Source organism: Lichenostomus cassidix, chromosome 2 (assembly GCF_008360975.1).
Source record: "Lichenostomus cassidix isolate B80296 chromosome 2, HeHo_3.0, whole genome shotgun sequence".
Lineage (NCBI taxonomy): Eukaryota > Metazoa > Chordata > Aves > Passeriformes > Meliphagidae > Lichenostomus > Lichenostomus cassidix.
Window position 1 is genome coordinate 119,196,087 of NC_139482.1, and position 19,732 is coordinate 119,215,818.

The following is a 19,732-nucleotide window of genomic DNA, read 5'->3' on the forward strand; positions in this document are numbered from 1 at the left end:
GCTTTTTCATACACAGCTTCCAAATTCTTCAGAGAATGAACTACTGTGCTGTATTGTTAAGGCTGCAATATGTTTATTAGCAGAAGACAATCTACCACCCCTAAGATGTGACTGATCAACTTCCTTTTAAGTCAGTGGCGTTGACAATTGTGTATGAAGTAGCTACATATCTGGCTGTGCAGAGCAAATGAAAACACACTGAACTTTATTAAGTATGCTGGTAAGATACAGAAAGAGTAGTACTTTCTCATTCTGCTCTGGTTAAAATGAAATATAACCAGAAATCAGAAACAGAGCTGGAAAATAACTAACATTGTTATACTTTTAGACAAGTCTGAAAAATAAGCCCTATACATGCAACTCACTGATGGCGCTTCTTATATCCAAAACAATCATATCTTTACATACAGCTCCCTTAATGAAAGAAAATGCTACTTTAAAATTTAAAGAAACCAGCTATTTTATTGTAAGTACAAAAATAAATACTCTAAGGAATGGAAGAAAAAAAGCGCATGTTCAATAATTTCATTACATTCTAAGATGCCAAATCATCTGTGAGTGGTTTCTTTTTAGATGAAAAGAAATCAAAATATGGGACAGATGTTGGACAAACCACATTTGAGGTCTATCACACACTGGCATTTTTCAAATTATTTTGGCTCATCTATTGAATAAGGTGTATTTTGCTTGATTTTGAAAAGGGAAACATCAGGAAATATTTAAAGGCCAATTGCTGCCAATTAACTTTGATCAGCAAAAGTTGCATTTGAATCTTTTAGATTCTTTTGCCTGTCTGGAATAACACACTATTCTAAAATCTAGCAAAACAACAACTTGATGATTAATGTGTGTTGGCAGCCCCACCACAAGCTTGCTTAACAGCTGGATTTTAAATAAACAGCTGTCTTCACTATGATGGGAAAGAAATCTGACTGTTTTCATGTTTTTGCGTTATTAAAATATGATCAGAAATCGCTTTTTTCCCTTTTAAGATGAAACAGCCAGGCATTACAGTGACAGTCTCTTTCAGCAGTTTGGAGCGTTTTGGAACAATCTCACAAGTGTCGCCAAACCATAGGCTGTGTAGGCTAAAAAAGCCCTTGGCAAGGCACCCCCAGCTCCTCGCTGCATGCTGCAGGCAGAGGCAGCCTGGCACAGAACACCCCGTGCCTGCTGAAGGCACAGCAGCCCCAGGAACAGGCCATGGAGAAGGACAGCACATGCAACATTGATGATGTCCCTCGGGGCTAAGGTGACACTTGCCCACAGTGGGATGTAAGCAAGAAATCTGTACCCAGCCATCAACTGTTTATGGAAGCTGAAGTTTAATATTTAAAGACCTGTGCAGACTACTGAATTCGTATTTATAGATCCTTTTGGTGTATTCATTTCTGAAACTTGTCTAGTGTCATCATAAATGCTAAAACGTGAGGACAAAACTCTACCATTTAAACTGTAGCAACCTTTGAAGGCCAGTCCAGACATTTAATGTAGATATTTTATATATCCTAATGACTAAATGACACAGCTATTTTCTAAGCATCTCCGTATTAAAACTCTGCAAATAATTGTCAAACCATCTAACAACACATAAAACCAGACAAATATTAAATGTTACATCATCTCTATGTTTTAAAAGAAGGAACACTTACTTCTAAATCATTAAAGAATAGGTGCGTGTCTGCCAAATTGAAAATCATCTCTTCCATTCGAAGTCCGAGGGACACAGAAGTGGGAGGATCCTTAAAGAAGAAATTAAGCAATACACCATCAATACTCTGCCTAATATACATACTCAAACACAAACTGGAGGAACAGCTTTTCAGAAGATACTACTTTTATTAAATGCAACATCTACTTTGTCAGTTTAACTGCAGTCTTGCCCTGTACTACAACTCTTACCGGTAACACTCAAAAATACGACTTTAACTCAACTGACTCCAAGATTTTGCAGTGGGACCTCTGTGGTCACCCTCATGCATCCCCAGCACAGGCTCTTTGCTCTCTATGCAGAAAGGGAAAATCCATTTCTCCTAAAACTTCTCCAGATTCTATGGATCTTCACAAGTTCTATGATCAACCAGGGGTATGATAATGCTATTGTTAGTCAAAATAAACTCTCACTGATCACAAGTGACAGGACTCAGAGCTGGGAATACCTAGTGACTTTGAAGCAAGGAACTATTAATGTTTTATTTGCAAATGGCAATTATATTTAAAACCACTCCTTGATTGTCCCCAAAACCATGCTTTAATTATGCTTCCAGTTTGGCCCACCCATGCAGGGTGAACAAAACTATTGTTTGTTATTAATACGTAACACACTTTAACTTCTCTACAGAAATTACCATAACAACTTATTCCTTACTGAGTTAATAAACTCAAAAAGCATGTTCAGCATTGTGGTTACCAAATGCATTACAGATGTTTGTCTTGTTTTGATTTTTTTGGTGTTTTATATATTTTCAATCTGAAAAATCGAAAAGAAAGCCTAATACATACATTTGATATAGAGTTTCTCATTTATAAGACCAAGTCTATCCAAGTGCACAGAACCATGAGTTTGAAAGAACATGTTATATTATCTCATAACAACCTCTATTAATAATGTTAGTTTGTTAGGAATTACATTTTAAATAGAATTGCATAAGTGTCAACTCATATTTTATTTAAGTTAATATTCTAAACTTGATGACAAGTCACAGTTAAAAAGCAAGAGATGCAGCCCTTAGTTTCTTTTTCCACCTCTCAATCAAATTAATAGATGTTTCAACATGATCTCTGAACTTTCAAACATTTTTCTGTAACTACTGGTTAGAAGGCAAAATGCATCCGTAGTGAAGAGCTGAAAAAGAATGGTGATTTGGCAGCCTGTTTGCCTTCTGGAAATGCCAAAACCCTAGAACTACTAGCCAGATAAAGAATTTTTGAAATTTAGAAGCAAAACTACATAGAGAAGACAAAACATCTATTCTCGAACTCACATATATTAGGTTTTTTAAAATAAAAAAAAATAGCCCTTACAAATAGGAAAAAAATTTGCATGTTATTTTGATTAACTTTGCCTTTAAAAATAAGTCTTCTGTTTAAACTGGCACGGAAAAAAAAAAAAGAAAAAAAGAATATTTGGCTTCTTAATTCAAATGGAAAGACTTTAAAATATGAACAAAAGTATTCTGTCTCTCTGCTTTAATATTGCTTTATTTGAAGACCTACGCCTTCCTTTACTTTACTTTTGTGGGCATATGAGGTAGAAAGCAGGAGGTATTTTCTCTCTAGCCAGGCCTGAGGCTTCTTTTCCCTTTGACATTTCTGCTTATCTTCATGCCCAGTTTGTACCTCACCATCCTACACTGTTCATCAGGCTTCTTTTTTTTTAAACAGACAAGGATTTCTGTTGTGCCTGAGCACAACAAGAAGTCACCACACCAAAGCCTCTGCTTTAGTTATTAAAAGGAGTTAGATGGGCAAAAGATCTAAGATGAAAATGAAGATCACTTGCTACATCTTGATTATCAACTGCTAATGCCGCAAGGTAGAACTAATTCCCTTCTGAGCTTCCATCCATAAACAGAACCACAATTTTGAAAAACAGAATAAATGGGCAAGAGAGCATGATATTGGTTATGAACCCATTTGACTAATTTTAAACAAATGGCTGCATATATTTTATGTTTCAGGGTACAATTTTTTTTCATTATTAAACACTTTTATCACATTTCTGAGTCTGTAAAAACAGGTTTTTGTAAAGCTTTCTAACCCTTTCACTCCAAGGTATTTTTACATGGCAGAAATAAAACAGAATGGTTTTCGCTAAAGTAATATTAAAATAATGTCATTTATTAGCTTAATTTAATTAGGCAGAAAAAAAATAAGAAACTCATTGGCACCTACTGAAAATGTCAGATTAAATAACACAAAAGCTAAAAGAAGAAACAAAATGGACTGCTTTTCAAAGAAACCTTGATTCCTAGATTAAACACAATCTTTTTGTGGAAGTTCCACTTAAAACAAAAACTATGTTAAACTGTGGCTCTCGATACCTACATATTTAACAGAAGCAAAAACCTTATCTGCATTAGGGTTATAAACATCTGTGTAGTCACAAACTTTCAACTGCTTTAATAAAAAGCACAAGAACCTTGGTTTAAAGCATCACAGTAGATAAAACTCTGCCATCAGATGTTACAGCAGGGGCTGAAAACTTTTAAAAAAGACAAGGCTAGAACAGGGTTTTAAAAAAATAATCCCACACCAAACCTTCTTTTGCAATTTTAAGCCACTAATTGCTAACTAATTACTGTGAGGTGTCACACAATGAGTAGGAAAGCTAACAATCTCTTCTTGTTGCCTGGGATTTGCAGGTTCAGTCAGTGTCTTTTCAGGTATGGTCAAAATCAGGTACAAATCTCTGAGGGAGGTACAGTTTAACTAAAGAAAAGAAATACCAGTGTCAAACTGCTTAAGAGGCCTTTTGTTTTGAATACTGGCATTGGAGCCAAAACATTGCCTGTATGTCATTTCTAAATTCTACCTACTGGATTTCTTTGTTTTGTGGAGAAACAAGAAGCTGAAAAACAGGAAAGTTCACTTTGGGTACAAGGCTTATTTTCCACTTAAGCCTGCAGGTCACAAATGAAGGGTTAAGTGAAACCAGGCTTTGTTTTTCTCTATCTCTATAGTATATTAAACCGCAATAAAATAGCTTATAATGTAAAGGAAAATTCCTTTTAAAGCAATGCATATAACTGCTTTCACTGAGGATGGAAATGTATGTAAAGACCACAGTATTCTAGTGCCAATTCTGAGATGTATTTTCACCTGCTCCAAGATCCTAAAGGGCTCCAGCTTTTTCCAAATTCCAAAACTTAACTTTATATTTGATCACTACTTCTCTCTCTTAAAAAAATTAAAAAAAAAAAATCCAAAAGCATATGGAAATGTTTTGTTTTGTTTCTTTGTCTCCCCTTCTGGAAGGACAAATCATAATCTTAGCGTTTCAAACATTTCCATTAAATTGACTCAATTCAAATCATCCTTAAATAAAAATGTAATGCTTTATGGACTCATGTTTGCCATTACTGGGCAAACTGAAAAATAAAGGCACAGTTTTGTTACAACAAAGATGAAGGACAAAAGGAGAAGGAAAATACAGCACAATAGCAGCAAAAGGAGAGCAGGTGATAAAAACAGATGAAAAAGTAAGAAGATATAGAAAAGGGTGGCACAAGGAAGAAGTTAGGAGGAATGAGGTAGAGAATCAAGCAAGGAAAATCTATCCCTTCAGCAGCAAGGCCACACATCATTCATAGTCATTCACCATGAAACTCACTCAGGCATTATGAAAAGAGCTGAATGCCAAGTTGCCAAATCCCCTATTATTTAATTAGGACATTTTTGTTTGTTTGAAGATCCAGCTTTTGTATTTTAATGATTATGTGATCAGCCTACATTTAATTTTTTAAAGGGCATTTCTAGCCCTCACCACAGTGCAGAAATATAAAAGAACATGATGTTCAATTGCTCATAAACAAGAATATAGGCAAAAATAACAAAAATTCCCCTCAACTTTTTTTCATATTGACTTATGATCCGTATTTCTGATTTTAAAGGCCAGTAATCACAGGAAAATACTCTTTTAAAAAGAGTACATGCACTTTCTGCTGCCACAAATAAACACTAAAATTCTCATATGACAGATATATGTTTTAGCACGTTTGCTTTGGACATTTGACACTGTCTTTCTCTGACATCCTTGGAAATTGCTAACTGTTGTCTGAAGCTGTCAATAAACCAAAAGAAACTCTGATTTGAATGAAACTTTAAGAAAACAAAACAATAATGGCAGTTTCATGACATCATTTCAGAGCCAAGGACAGGCATGGTGCTACCCCTGCACAAAAAGATTTAATATTTATCCACAGCATAAGCTCTAATGCCGTCATTCCTCTCCACATCAACAGTTGGTTGTTGTTTAGCAATGCAGAAATATTGTGCCAGATGCCCTGCAACCAGAGACAGCCAGGCAAAAGCTCCATCTTATGCAAACAGTGCCAGCAGAGATGGAGCTGCTACCAGGAGTCAGCATACGCATTTCTATCTCTTTGCAGCTGAATACCAGCCACTTTCCTCAAGCATCCAGCAGTAAAGTGTTTATGTTCAGGCCCCAGTTGATGAATCCACTACAGGGAACTAGTAACAAAAGGAAAAAATATGCTCCCATTAGTACTTTTATGGCAATGACTAATTAATTAGGCTTTTCCAGCACTACTCTGCTGCCCAAAAGCCAGTGGTGAGAGTCTGCTGTCACTGAGTTTTTTTGTGAGCACTGGGATTTGCTCTCCTCATTCTGAACCGAATTGTCATAGATTTTGAGATGCCACACAAAAGCTATTCTTAGTCTGAAAAATGGAAAATAACTTTTGGTAAATATTTAATACTCTTGCATAATGCTTTTGTCCATACATATCCCTACAGCAATTGTTTAAACATTTAAGTTCTAATTTCTTTTTAGTACCTAAATATAAACTAACAACACCTAGGAAACCAAGGCTGCTGAATTAACTAAATATGAGCTAACAACACCTAGGAAACCAAGGCTGCTCTATTAACTTGCCTTTCTGACATATAATCAAAAAAACCTAATTATATTCCTCAAACTTATAAACATTTTATTACAGCAAACATTTCTGAAAGCAAACCTCACCTGAACAAGCAAGAAATGTTGCAAAGTTGTACTGCTTTAGATTTTTATAATGTAAAAAGCTATTGAGAGAAACTCAGAACCTGACCCAGGCTGAATTGGAGGTAGCTTTGCCCTTCACTCAGCTGGCTGTAGGGTAAAATCATTTAGTGCTAAATAGAAGCTTTACAAGCTTTACAAGAAAACAAGAGACATGAAGCCAGACAAAACTATGTAGTTGTTCTTTACATGTAGAAATTTTTAAAGTTAAAAAAAAATCACATTCCAGTTATAACTCACATGAGGTGAATATAAAAGGCTATGACAGATTTTAGCACAAGCTGGATGTTAGTTTTCAAATACAAGCCTGGGAAAAAAAAAGTCTGATCTCATAAGAACATTCCATTCATAAACTGTTCTTATTCACCTAAAATCATGTTTCTCTTCTGAGAATTACCAAGGAAACCCACTGTCTGTGGACATATTCATCAGCTCAGTTATGATTTATAGACTGTGCATAATAGAAAGATTTGACTCATAAGCAGACTTTCAAAAACATTAGTCAATATGTAGATTAAAAAATGTAAGGTTAGAAATTTTAGACTGATTTAGCCATGTACAAAAGTATTCTCCTCTTGCCCTCTCAATACAGAGTACAGCCAATCAGTAAGAACCAAAATGTTATTTTAGCAATCATTCCTGGAAGTTCTTCACTCTCTGAGGGAATGCAGACCTTTGCAGATTTTGATGATATCAACAGGTTTCAGACAACCTGTATCTACAAACCAAACCTCAAGTGGTCAAAGTATTACTCCCAACACTATTTAATTATGTACTGAATACAAGAGCTGAGTAATTGCAAAGAATGGACGTGTCAAACAGCTTGGTATTTTTTGTCTTGTAACACCAGTACCAGTTTGCCTCTAAAAATCAACTAATGTCCTGGTATTCCTTGTGTATAAACCATAAACCAGCAAATATTACTGAACATTTCCATCAGTTTCTTGACACTTACCCTTCCATATCTGTTAGCATAGGACCCTGTAAGCAAGGAATGGAAAATGATGATTGTCTCATCCAAATCCCAAATGAATACTCTCTGTAAAAAGAGAATCAAATCAATGTGTTCCTCTGTGAAGCTAATACTTGAAATGGAAAGTTAAAATTTGAATCAGTAAGTACACAAATGGGAAAATTGTATTGAAATGGTTGCACATTGAAACCATAGTTTCCTTGCCATTTATTTCCAAAACAAGGTTTTTTTCAGGGTAAAGTAATACAATCTGTTAGCTTTTTTACTACAATTGCTACTATATCAAATCCTTATATTAGAATAGAATTAAAGTATTGTCAAATACACACAGAAAATGACATTGTACAATGTAACTTTTGAAGCCAGATGTGAGATAGAAATTGAAATAAAAAAAGAGAAGCATCTGAAAATTAAATCTTTGGGGTTAGAATTCAGTATTTCTGCAAGTCTTACAAAACAAAATTCATGTGACTGTCTTGAAAATTATCTCTGAAACCAAAATAAAGCAGATTGCTGCTAAGCACTTTAATTCCCTTAATTTATGTTAATTTTAATGCATTTTAGGCATATGAAGAACAAATACTATGAACTTGGATGATGTATGTATAAAATTTGCGGGATCAGTAAATAATTCTTTTGCTTGGAGACAATGGAAAATATGTGCTTTAAATTTGTCCTCTGACCACACACAAAATGATATCTTAATGAAAAATAAACTGTTCAAATACAACTATTTTAAATCCTGGTGAGATTGTATTTCCCATGTTGACAAATGGGGTAAACTTTTGGAAAGCAAAAGTAATGCAGTGTGGACACTCATAGCTGGTGGTGTCATTGGAGATGTGTTCTCAACATAAGCCATGGGCCACTGGGAGGAATGTGAACATAACATGAGAGAACAAACCCCACTATTGTGCTAGAAGTGTCTCCTGTCCAAATGCAAAACTTTCTTTGCCTTGGGAAAAGCTTCCTCCTTTTTTTTTTTTTTTTTTTTTTGGTGGGGGGGTTTGTTTTGTTTCTTTGCTTTGTTTTAATCAAAAGGATAAAGAAACACACAGTATTTTTCTGAGAAAGTAGGAGCTCTTCCTGAAGAAGGTTCTTTAGAAGAAAAATCCCATTTCCTATGAAAATACTGTTGTGGTAAAAGGGAGTTTCAATGCCACTTTATTTTTGATGTGTAAATAATACTTCTCTGTGCAAAATAATGATAAAAATGAAGTCTGTAACAGGCCAAAGACAATTAATATAATGTACCTCCAGATCAGAGTCAGGTGGTGGTGAAGGATTATTGTTTCTTCTGCCACGTCCACGTGATTTCCCATCTGAACTACGACGCAATCTATCTGAATCTGAATCTTTAATGGGGGTTGATGGACTGTGGATTGTACTGTATTCTGTTGTAGTAAAGAAAGGACACTGTTTACCTTTCAGTTCAATCTTAAAATGTTCAACTTACTTGCTTACACTAAACCCAGTCCTAACAAAAATAATTAAAAATCAAATGAAAAGTGGTAATACTGATTCATAAATTAATTTAATCTAGCTCAAGTTATATGTAAAAAGAGGGTGATAAACTATTTCAGTAAACACATATAAAAAATGTTTAAAAAAATTTCATTCCTTTGATTATTACAAGATTAAACTCTAAACAAACCATCTTAAGGGATACCAGCTTTTTATAAAAGAATATTGATTTAACTCTAAGTTTTCAAACTTTAATGCTTTAAATGCTTTAAAATTACCATTATGGTGAGTGGCAAGAAAAAAATCATCCAGGTGTGAAAAAGCCCAAACACATAGAAATTGAAAAATTTTCCAAATTGCCTGGTTGCAGACACTTTTAGATTGCTACATTTGAGCCAGAAGAACAGAATTATTCCTAAATATAGCAGAAAGCAGAGTATTCCTTTTCTCATGGTAATTTAAATTAATAAGTGTTAAATATGCACCACCTATGAAAATGAAACTTCTAGTATTTTCAAAGGCCTGCTCAACATTGAACACTTCCAATGACTACCTTCAAGAAAGGATATGAATCTTTACAAACAGTATTGTATGCTTATTATTATGCTTCAGCAACATATATTTACAAGAATATTTACTGTTATTAAACAGGTGAAAAAAGAATGCTGATTTATGTAGTTAAGAACAACAGAGTTTTTCTGAAAACATGCTAGCTGGAAGATATTTTGCTGCTCTTAACATCCATAGACTCTATCACAGTGAATGCTTGCACATTAACAAAGCAGACACCCAGCATCAATTATCCTTCCTGTTAATTTAATTAGAAGTACCACAGTCCTCAGAAATGAAATAACACCTTTTAAAATATCTTCTGAAAACTTCCTTTCATAGTCTGAAGTTCACAAATACTTTTATTTTGATGGCCACCATGATTTTTTTTTGTTTTTTCTAAAAACACTACTTCAGTGAAGGCAGCTGGAATTTTTATGTTTCTCAGTTTTACTGCTCAGTTAATATTAACTACTCTTTAGAGTTCAGTAGATACAACTATTTATATTTTTAATTTTAATCTGCCTACACCATAGCATTCCAGCTTGAACAGACAGGTATACTTCTCACACAAGGGATTCTCTCTCCTAGGAAAACATCCTGTTGAGGTCAAAGGTTAGATTAAGGAGGAGACTCTGGACATCTGTGTAACACCACATATGCACAATTACTCAAAATAATAACAGTTGCTTGTGCTGAATGGAAGGAGAAGGTCTTGAAATTCTCATGCTCAGCCTTCAAATCTACACTTATTGAGAATTAGCATATCTTATATATTTCTCATTGTACATTTACCTAAGTATTTCAGGCTACATTAAACAAAGCAGAACAAGCTAAGATGTAACTCAAGGTTAAGCACAGGATCTTCCGAAGACATATACTAAAAGAGTAATTCTGTGTATGTGATTCTGTGTACTAATTACTAAATTACTAATTACTAAAAGAGTAATTCTGTGATAATAAAAATTATCCTGCCATGTCTATCTACACATCCCAATAATACATATTTTTTCCTATGACAATGAACACTTCAGAATATTTATTTAAACTATTTAGATTTTGAATGCTGACTGCTCTTTCACCTACTGTACTTAACCATATATAAGAAATTGGAAAAAATAGTACCAATTGTACCAATTAATTTTTCAGCTATATATTATTTTCATTATTAAAATCTTTAATAAAAAGAGAAAGAAAGTTCTGCACAAAAGCCTTGAAATAAATTATAACCCCATAAAATAAACAGACCAGAATTTCTTTAAAAGCTATACTGGCAATGGTGTTCTAAATATGTACTCTAAAATTAAGATGTAATGAAAAATTGCACTTCCTACTGACTAATTTAAATTAGGGCTGCTCTTGGTCTTTGACTCTGTTTTTAGGAGTGGGGCTTTAGTTCCCAGTTTTTAATTTTTTTTCTCACAGGCATGTTATACCTAAAAACCTTAAGTATTAAACTTACAAGAGTAATATTAATACTAAAAAAAAAAAATAGGGAACAATATAACATGGAAAGAGTAAAAACAAAGCTTCATGACAAATAAACAAGCAAACCTAAACAAGTGAGCACACAGAGCAGAGCATGGTGGGGGCAGGGAAGAAAGTCTGTTTGTAAGAGCCATCCAGCTTTCCATCTTTGCAAACACCTTTCACTTAAGAATACTGCATTCAAAATTTCAAACACAGGGCTGCAAGCTTGGCTGGAGGCTCATTTCCATTTCCCGTTTACTGGTAATCTGTATGGATGCACCAGACCCTCACCTGACAGAAAGACTCCCAACCCTGCCTCAGGACTCCAAGGTCCCTTCTGGGCACCACTGCACCTCCATCATTTCCAATAAAGATTTCTCTGTCCTGCTCTTATGGATCTCTCCAGGAAATCTACTCTGCTACTTTGACAACTGTGTCATTAGAATGTACAACTTCAGCATTCATTACAGCCAAAGTTCAATCTGTGAAAGGGGGGAGGGGGGGAATTATTCCCTTCATTGTATCTGCGTACATTTGAAGACTGTTCACAGATCCCCTTTGTTGTTAGGTTAACCCTTCCCTGCCAATCTTTGCTACGCTCTGACTGTCACTCTCTACAGCCTCTCCAAACTGGACAAAATAATGCAATGCAAAGCCAAGCAAAGCTTAACTTCCTGAATGTTCTGCAGGCTACCCTCCCTGGACACTACCTGGTGGGAAAAAATTTGCATTTTCTACAACAGTTTCCATAAATGTTAGATTCAACATTCCTAGATCATCTTCTGAGGAGGAAGCGACATCGTACTGGCTGTTTCTCAAAGACCTGGCCGAACCTTGCACATGAACTGAATAAGAAACATTGCTAATACCTGCAACTTCTGAGTCTCCTCAGGAGATCAGTGTGTTACCAACAGTGTGACAGATGGCAGAACCAATGGGGGGAAAACATGACACTGCGTGCAAGGAACTTACTCCATATATGTAAAAGAGAAACCCCTGTGTGCATGGCTGGGTTACCAGCTCACTGTCCAATGGTCACACTCCAGGCCTCATAAGGAAACCCAGTTAAAGAATACAGTGTCCAGCTGAGCCCTGAGCCTTGACAAGCCCAAGCCCTGACAAATTCTGGAGAAGGAAAAACAACAGTGGCTGAGGGTACTCTGTGTGCCACTAATCTTTGGAGTACTGAGAGCGGTCTGCAGGGAAAGGTAGAGCCTGGAAGAAGCTGCCAACATTCCCCATCCCACATTTGTGCAGTTCATCATTCCTGCCTAAATGTATACCTCACACCTGCTCCTATTCAGATCACATCTCCATTTTTTGAGTTCTCATCCCGTCTCCAAAGACCTCGCAGCCCCTCTCAGCATGGTGTCATCTACATATTTAATAGGCAAACACATTCTGTTCCGTCACCTAAATGATTAATGAAAATGTGGTCTGGTGCTAGGCCCAGTGCAGACACTAAGGAATGCTGCTGTAGCCATCCTTCTATTTTAACAGCAAGCTTCCACTGACTTCTCTCTGGACATGATTTCCTAAACAGCTTTTTATCCCTCTGCTATAATTTCTGCCAAACTGCTTTAGCCTAGTTTGTTTTTAAGATTGTTCAGTGAAAAGATTTAACTGCCACAGCATCAAAACATTTGCTGAAGTCAATTTACATAGCCACAAACCATGTTGTCATTATACCCGTTACTCTATAATCATTGGTAGGAGAAGGTTGATTTGTTCAACTTCAGCTGACTTCATGGTACCAGACATATTTTAATATTAGCCAAGTAAAATGATTATGTGTATAAAGCACTGAATACAATTTTATCCTGTTCTTGAGCATCACAAACACAAGTAAGTGCAGGAGAAAACCCTGCCCTCCACATAATTATGAGCAGAGAAAGGGGTGAGGATCAGATCTCCATTGCCTGTCCAACACTAAAGCAAGATTACCAAGGGGAGCCAGCAGCAGCCAGGTTAAATACAAGGAGTTCAGATAAAAACTAGGGGATTTGCAGCACATTTTGCCAAAAAAACCTCCATGCCAGGCTCAAAAAATATTACAAGGGCTCAAGAGGGGCCTGAAGGCATGCCTGGAAGTGAAGCATTCTGGGGTGCTACAGCTGCACCACATTAGCAAGTTGGAGCTGTGGGACCAGGCAACTACACCAGGCTCCCCTGCCTGTTTCTGAGAGGCCATTTCAATGCAGATCCAGCCTGATCTAGTCTCCTGGGCATCCTCAACAGGGGCTGGAGGAATTAGGAACTCTCCTGTTAGCTTTCCAGGTTAGCTTTGACTGAAGGATTCCACTTGGGTGCCCTAGGACTGTTCTGCTGAGCCAAAGCTTCACATCAAACCAGACCCTACTCAAAATTAAAATGCTAATGCAGGCACACCCTAAACACACAAACAATAGCAGATCTGGAAATCCCCTGACACAAAAATATCTGGAATCCAGAAAAGTGCTCAGGCTAAGCCTTACACAAGCCTAGCATGTCCTTGCTGCTCCTGAGGTGATCATCAGCCAACTGCTGATGGTCCTGCAGCAGGCAGGTACAGGCCAGTGGATCCATCAGTCTGGACCAGAACAGGCCATTTCTGTGTGTTGCACATGCCTTCACAAAATTGTATTAATAATGTAGCAACAGTTATTCTTCTGCATACACGGTCATGCACATCATTTTAGACCTCCTTGCTATAGCAACTCTCTATACTTTGCCCCAGGCAGACACTAAATATTAGAGCTTATTTCTGCTCCACACACTCAGAGTTCCCTCTTCTGAACCTTGGGTAAGTGTAAAAGACCCACTCTTGACCTCTACAGTCAGTCAGAAAAAAGACCATTTTAAAACCAGATGCTGTAAATGTCTTATTTTCCATGTGTGATTGGTACTCTCCTGCTTCTAACCTGGTAGCAACCCCTGTAGTAGATGGTGACATCAAGCCTAACAAAAATGTAACTGTGAGGAATAAAATATGTTTACATTCTGGTTTGACTAAAATACATGAACTATACTATATCAGACTTTTCTCTATGCTTCAATGCACCATATAAGTGCAACCTGACATAAGAGTTCATAAGCTCATACCTCCCTTTATACCTCACTCTGGGCAGTCACACATGGTTTTGTCACACAGGAAAATTTCCCATCATCTCAGAAGTAAAAATACCTTGATTACTTATGGACAAAAAATACAGCTGCAGAGATAGCATTTGCAACACCATATTCTGTAACTCATTTCTGTTTGTTATGGAAATCCCCCCTAAGTAATTGCTGCATTTTCTTACTGTTGATTTCAGTGTACAGCAATAGTGTCCAATGACAAATCTGGGCAAAACTGGCTATACCAGAAAGCCCAAAATCAAGTCTATCTCTAGGTAAATCCAGCTGGTGAGTGTGTGGGTAGAGCTTTTGCTGTTGACAAAGTCATTGCAAATTTTGTCAGACATTTTCCCTACTACACTGAAAGGTTATGCAAAGAAAGAGTAAACACACATTATCAAAGTAATCATATCTCATGTCACAATGTAAATTACATGGATGAGGTGGGTCTAGGGTAGTTAGTATAGTCAAATGTCTCTGCAAGTAGGAATGTACAAATATTTTCCATTTAGATTGTGCCCAGATTAATGGCTTCTCCTTACATCGTGTATTTAATTTTGCCAGTGTTATTTCAACTCCTGTGTACCACAATAAAAATATAAGATTCAAGTAATTTGAATATGTCAGTCTCACACTATAATTTCCTTACTTTTGCATAATTAAAGTTTCCTTTTGCATAAATAAAACTAAACACAAATTTCATGAGCACTTATACAAACTTCTACTTGCATACAACTGAACCAGGATTAAATAATGCAGCAGAATCACATGTATTTGTGGATTTTTTTTTTACTTCTCTATTAAAAATAGTATTAATTAGCAGCAAGTAAAAACACTAAATAAGTATTGCTAGAAATACAATAACACTTGCTGGCAGGACCATAGAGGTATGTCTCGTGCTGTCTTGACAAAATGTCAAAATCTTCACTTGGAAAATGAATCTAATGTTTGTATATTGAGAATTAAGAGCATCCTATTATAAACTTGACAGAAGCTTTCAACAGTCTGTTAAAAATATTGGCAAAAAAGACTATTTCAAAGCTTGGTTGAGTTTTTGATTTAGGATTGCATATTTAAAATAATGACAAAATATTATATATAACAGTATTTATAAACTACATATGCCCACAGCCTAAAGTGGTCCAGATTTTTTTTCTCCAGCTTTCTTTCTTGAAGAAAAAAAGATGAAGCAATCCTGTAATAGGCCAGTAGCACCTGCATCCATTGTAGTAATTTCTTCCTTACTCATCAGCTCTGTTTTCAAACAATTTGAAATCATCGCTGCTTTTAATCCCACCAAAACCAAAGACGAACATCCCAGGAGAACAACCATTGTCAGAAAAGGAAAACTAGTACTGTACTTTGCCATTCATTATTATATCCAATTTAATTTCTATTTTTTACAGAATTTTCTGTGACTTTCCTTCCTTAGATAAATACATTGTCTAGATTTACTCTTAATTTATATTTATGAAAAAGAACAAACATCAGAATACCAGAAATGTACTGCGAATATAGCAGTATTTCTTTCCATACAGGTATTAGTGAAAAGTTACCTATATAGACTATTTTCTCTGTTTCACTTTTCTGTCTTTCATTTATTGTTATAAAATATGATAAGAAGAAACTGTAAAAGCTGCTTTCCCTTTAGTAATACTAAATGTGATATAGTACTCAAGGAAAAAGAAGTTTAGCCTTTAAGAGAAAAATAGTGACCCATGTCTGAGAACAAGTTTTGTTGTCTGGCACAGCCCTTGTGAGGTTTTTAATCTGCATTGTGAAGTATGTGAGTAATAAGAAAAAAGCCCCAAACCTTCCAGTAATATATTAAACATACTTATTACAGAAACCAAGGAAAATGAAAGAGATCAAATCTCAAGAAAAATGCAAGTCTCTCTTGCAAGAAGCACTGTTTAATAAATTATAAATATACCGTCACATGAAATAGAAGGATAAATTCAGCCTTCCTGACCAAATTTAAAAAAAAATGCACAAATCAATAATTTTTTATTACCAGCTGTGATGATGGAGTTGAAATATTGCAAGAGAAAAATATTACAGCTTTATAAAAGGTAGTCTTTTTCTATACTAACTCCTAGAAATACACGTTATGAATGTTACTCAAAGTTACTGAAAGTTACTCAAAGTATTTTTGAGCATCAGGCTAGGCATAATGGATGGGGGCAAAACTCCATCTGTCGTGGGTAAGTTTCAAACACTGGCAATCACCTGGGAACTAAGTAAGAAAGCACAAAAAGGACAGACATACACACAGCACTAATTCATCCACTGTCTCCAGTGATCCTTTATATCAAGAATTTATTGGTTTCTGTGTAAATCTAATATTTGGGCTTGTCTAAATTATGCTTGAACTGGCATAAACTTTTTGCATCCACAATGTCCTGCAGCAAAGAGCTACACAGCTTACCTTTATGAAACATAAAAAGATACTGCTTTTGTTCTCAACCTGTTTCAATGAATTTTAATATTGGAAGGGAGAATGAATATTTGCTCATTCATCTACTTCTATTATCTTTCATAATTTTAATTATTATTACTTTTCTTAGCTATTACAGCTTAGACAAAAAATCAGCAACTTTCTGATTATGTCGCTAAGAAAAACACAGGCTTTTGTTCACAAGAAAATAACATTAATTTGTATGTTAGATTTATGGATACAAGGACTATAAACTTCTGTGCTATCAAATGGATTTGTCCTGACTGTGGTACAAGAAAGTTTCAAATCCAGAAAGGGAAGAGAAAGAAGAAACACTGAGCATGGAAAATCTCAGGTTCTTCTGCAAGAATCCCTGCTTGTTCTGGATTGCATGGCAAAAAACTTTCAAATTTAACTAGTAAGTGAGGGAAACCATAAAAGGATTATTTTATATTTGGACAAGGAATTAAACACATCTCAAGTGAAATTATCTGAGTTTTCTGAGTCTGCAAAACTCCACTAAAAATGTCACAAGAGCACATAATTACTTTCTCGCTTTCACATTTTTCTTACCAGACTCTTCTGTTTCACTTACTGGCCCAAATTCATAGGAACCACCTATGTCTGTCAAATTATTCTGGTGCCTCTGTAAAGTCTGAAGGCTGTTCTGTGCTTGTCCTGGCATAGTTCATAACCACACAGATTACATGTTTTTTTTTTAATATAGAAGATGTCTAAGGACAGACAGCTGCAATTCAGCAGCTGGAGCCCATCCTACTAAATGTGATGGCTCTGCACTGCTCCCCACCATCCCTCATTATGAAGCATTCCAATTGTGGTAAAGAATCAGCAGCCTAACTTGAGTACATGTGGCAAAACAGCCTACTGAAATTTGACTAATTGTAATAAAAAATTGTTTAGTTTGCTCCTTTGTTCTGTGTTTTTGACCCAACTATGAATTTCCTTCTGTTGAGTATGCCTTTCACTTGTCCCCACTGCACTAGCATTCTCTTCCTACATGTCAATCCCTCTTTTCTTTGACCCCAGCCTTGCTTTGTCTTCCAAGCAGACTGTGTATGAACTCAACTGAGGCTTTGCAATAAACCTCAGCAAGAAAAGAGTAAAACCATTTACACTGCCCAAGGAGAAATGGCAAGCACAGCACTGGATTCACTGACAGGTCGTTGCTTCCCTACTATCAGCATTGATGGTTTGTGAGACAGCAAAAGATTCTCATCTAGTTTCTCCTTTGAAAGTCAGCACTGGGAGGTCAACCACTCTAAACTGTTCTTACACCACTGGAGAGGCTTTGGCACCTCAGGACCAAGATTGTAGTTAAACTGAACTCTAGAGGTGTTCATCTCTCTTCACTCAATACAGAAGGAGCCTAAATGGGCTTGATCCTAACTTAACCGCAAAAAGACAACAATTGAATAAAGAAAAATGGAGAAATCTGGGTCTAGCCCTTCACCTTTTGCTGACTGCAACCAAATTGATGGAGATGGCTTTCATTAGCTCCTTCTAATACAGTGGCCCACAGCATGTATTTTCCTAAATGTGCCCCTGGTAGAGGCAGACAGTCCATGATAACCCCATGGCTACATTAAGAGTTGTTATTTGCAAACTGTTAGAAGGAACATTTTCAGAACTGTTAAATCAGTAACATTAATTCTTGGGAAAAGAAATGGCAGTCCCAGCAATGCCAGAGGAGGTGTGCACATGTCTGAGCAAGGGCTAAGCAAGCAGTGGTAGGGTATCCAAAGATGTACAGCTTTTAATACATGAAATAGCAAATTAGTAGAAGGATTAGGTGCGGAATTCACCCATGAGAAAACCCACTAAATTCTTTCAAATTTTTAGACAAAACTTTCATAACAAGAGCATGGGACTTGTGAGGGAGAAAAGAAAGACTTCTTAAAAAGGAACTGATAGAAAAGCTCTGTGCAGGCTTAGAGAGCACAGAAAACTATTTAAATAGGAGGACAGCCTTTGAGCCTCTAAATTTGAGTTTAGGAAAAATATACCCACTCTCTTCATATGCACTTTTACTATTGCCTTTGGGAAGTATCAATGACTTTAAAAAAAGACATGCAAATATTTTCCAAAAGATCAAGACCCAGATGATAAAATGATTCAATTTTAGTATCTTGATAACAGCTAAAACTCATTTACGAAATCACATTTGGGTTTCAGTCTAAGAGGAACTTAACTGCTTCCAACTTAGAAAGAAAAGCACACAAAACAACAAAAAACCAAAACCAACAAATTTTTAAAAAGTGAAAAGCAGGATAATTATGCAGACATCAGTAAACATCCATATATTCTAAATGCCGCAGACCCTGATATGGATTCATATATTTAGAAAGATTCCTTTCTCAAAGGACACATGACCTTGTGTATATAAAGGCACACACCAGCTGTATTTTCTTCCCTACTTGCAGCAAATATCTCAAAAGAGACAAAGTTGCAAAGAGACAAGGTTTTCTTCAGGTGCACTCTCATGCAGAAAAGCAACAGAGGCCTAGCAAGTTTTATTAAAAATTAGCACTGCACATGGAAGATCAGTCCCATCAAGTGCTTCAAGAGAACTAAAACCAACCTCCTCCCAAAGAAGTCCAAAACAAAACCACCTGATACCACTGCCAAACAATAGCTGCTGCTTCTTGCATTACAAAGAAACAACTCTGCAACCTTGGACTTTCTCTCTGACAGACTTCAAACTTCTGCCATCTACTAACAACTGACATGCTTGAACTGCTAAAAAAAATGAACTTTTTTTTTTTTTAATAATGAGAAAGGGATATTTTCCCCCTCATTTCCAAAAGCAGCTGGAGCAGTTTGGCATAAATGTTCAAAAAATATCTCAACTAGTAAAGGACTGCCAAATTCCACCAAGAAAGGTAAAATGACTGGGAAAAAGGATAAGCCATGAAAATCTTTTCTTAAAATGGAAACACTTATGCAATTTCAACTCCCCATTGCAAGCACTATTATGTTCTCT

At 36.1% G+C, this 19,732-nt stretch overlaps 1 protein-coding gene across 9 annotated transcripts in view; it reads right to left on the reverse strand.

Moving 5' to 3' along the window:
• Window positions 1-19,732, reverse strand: part of EYA1 (EYA transcriptional coactivator and phosphatase 1) — a 148,913-nt gene that overhangs the window by 37,793 nt on the left and 91,388 nt on the right. For all 9 annotated transcript variants that reach the window (XM_085053025.1, XM_085053024.1, XM_085053023.1 and 6 more), the window contains 3 exons: window positions 8,970-9,109; window positions 7,698-7,781; window positions 1,653-1,742 (listed from right to left, as the gene is read on the reverse strand). In XM_085053025.1, coding sequence (XP_084909151.1) covers window positions 1,653-1,742; window positions 7,698-7,781; window positions 8,970-9,109 — 314 coding nt within the window. The remainder of the gene's footprint in view (window positions 1-1,652; window positions 1,743-7,697; window positions 7,782-8,969; window positions 9,110-19,732) is intronic.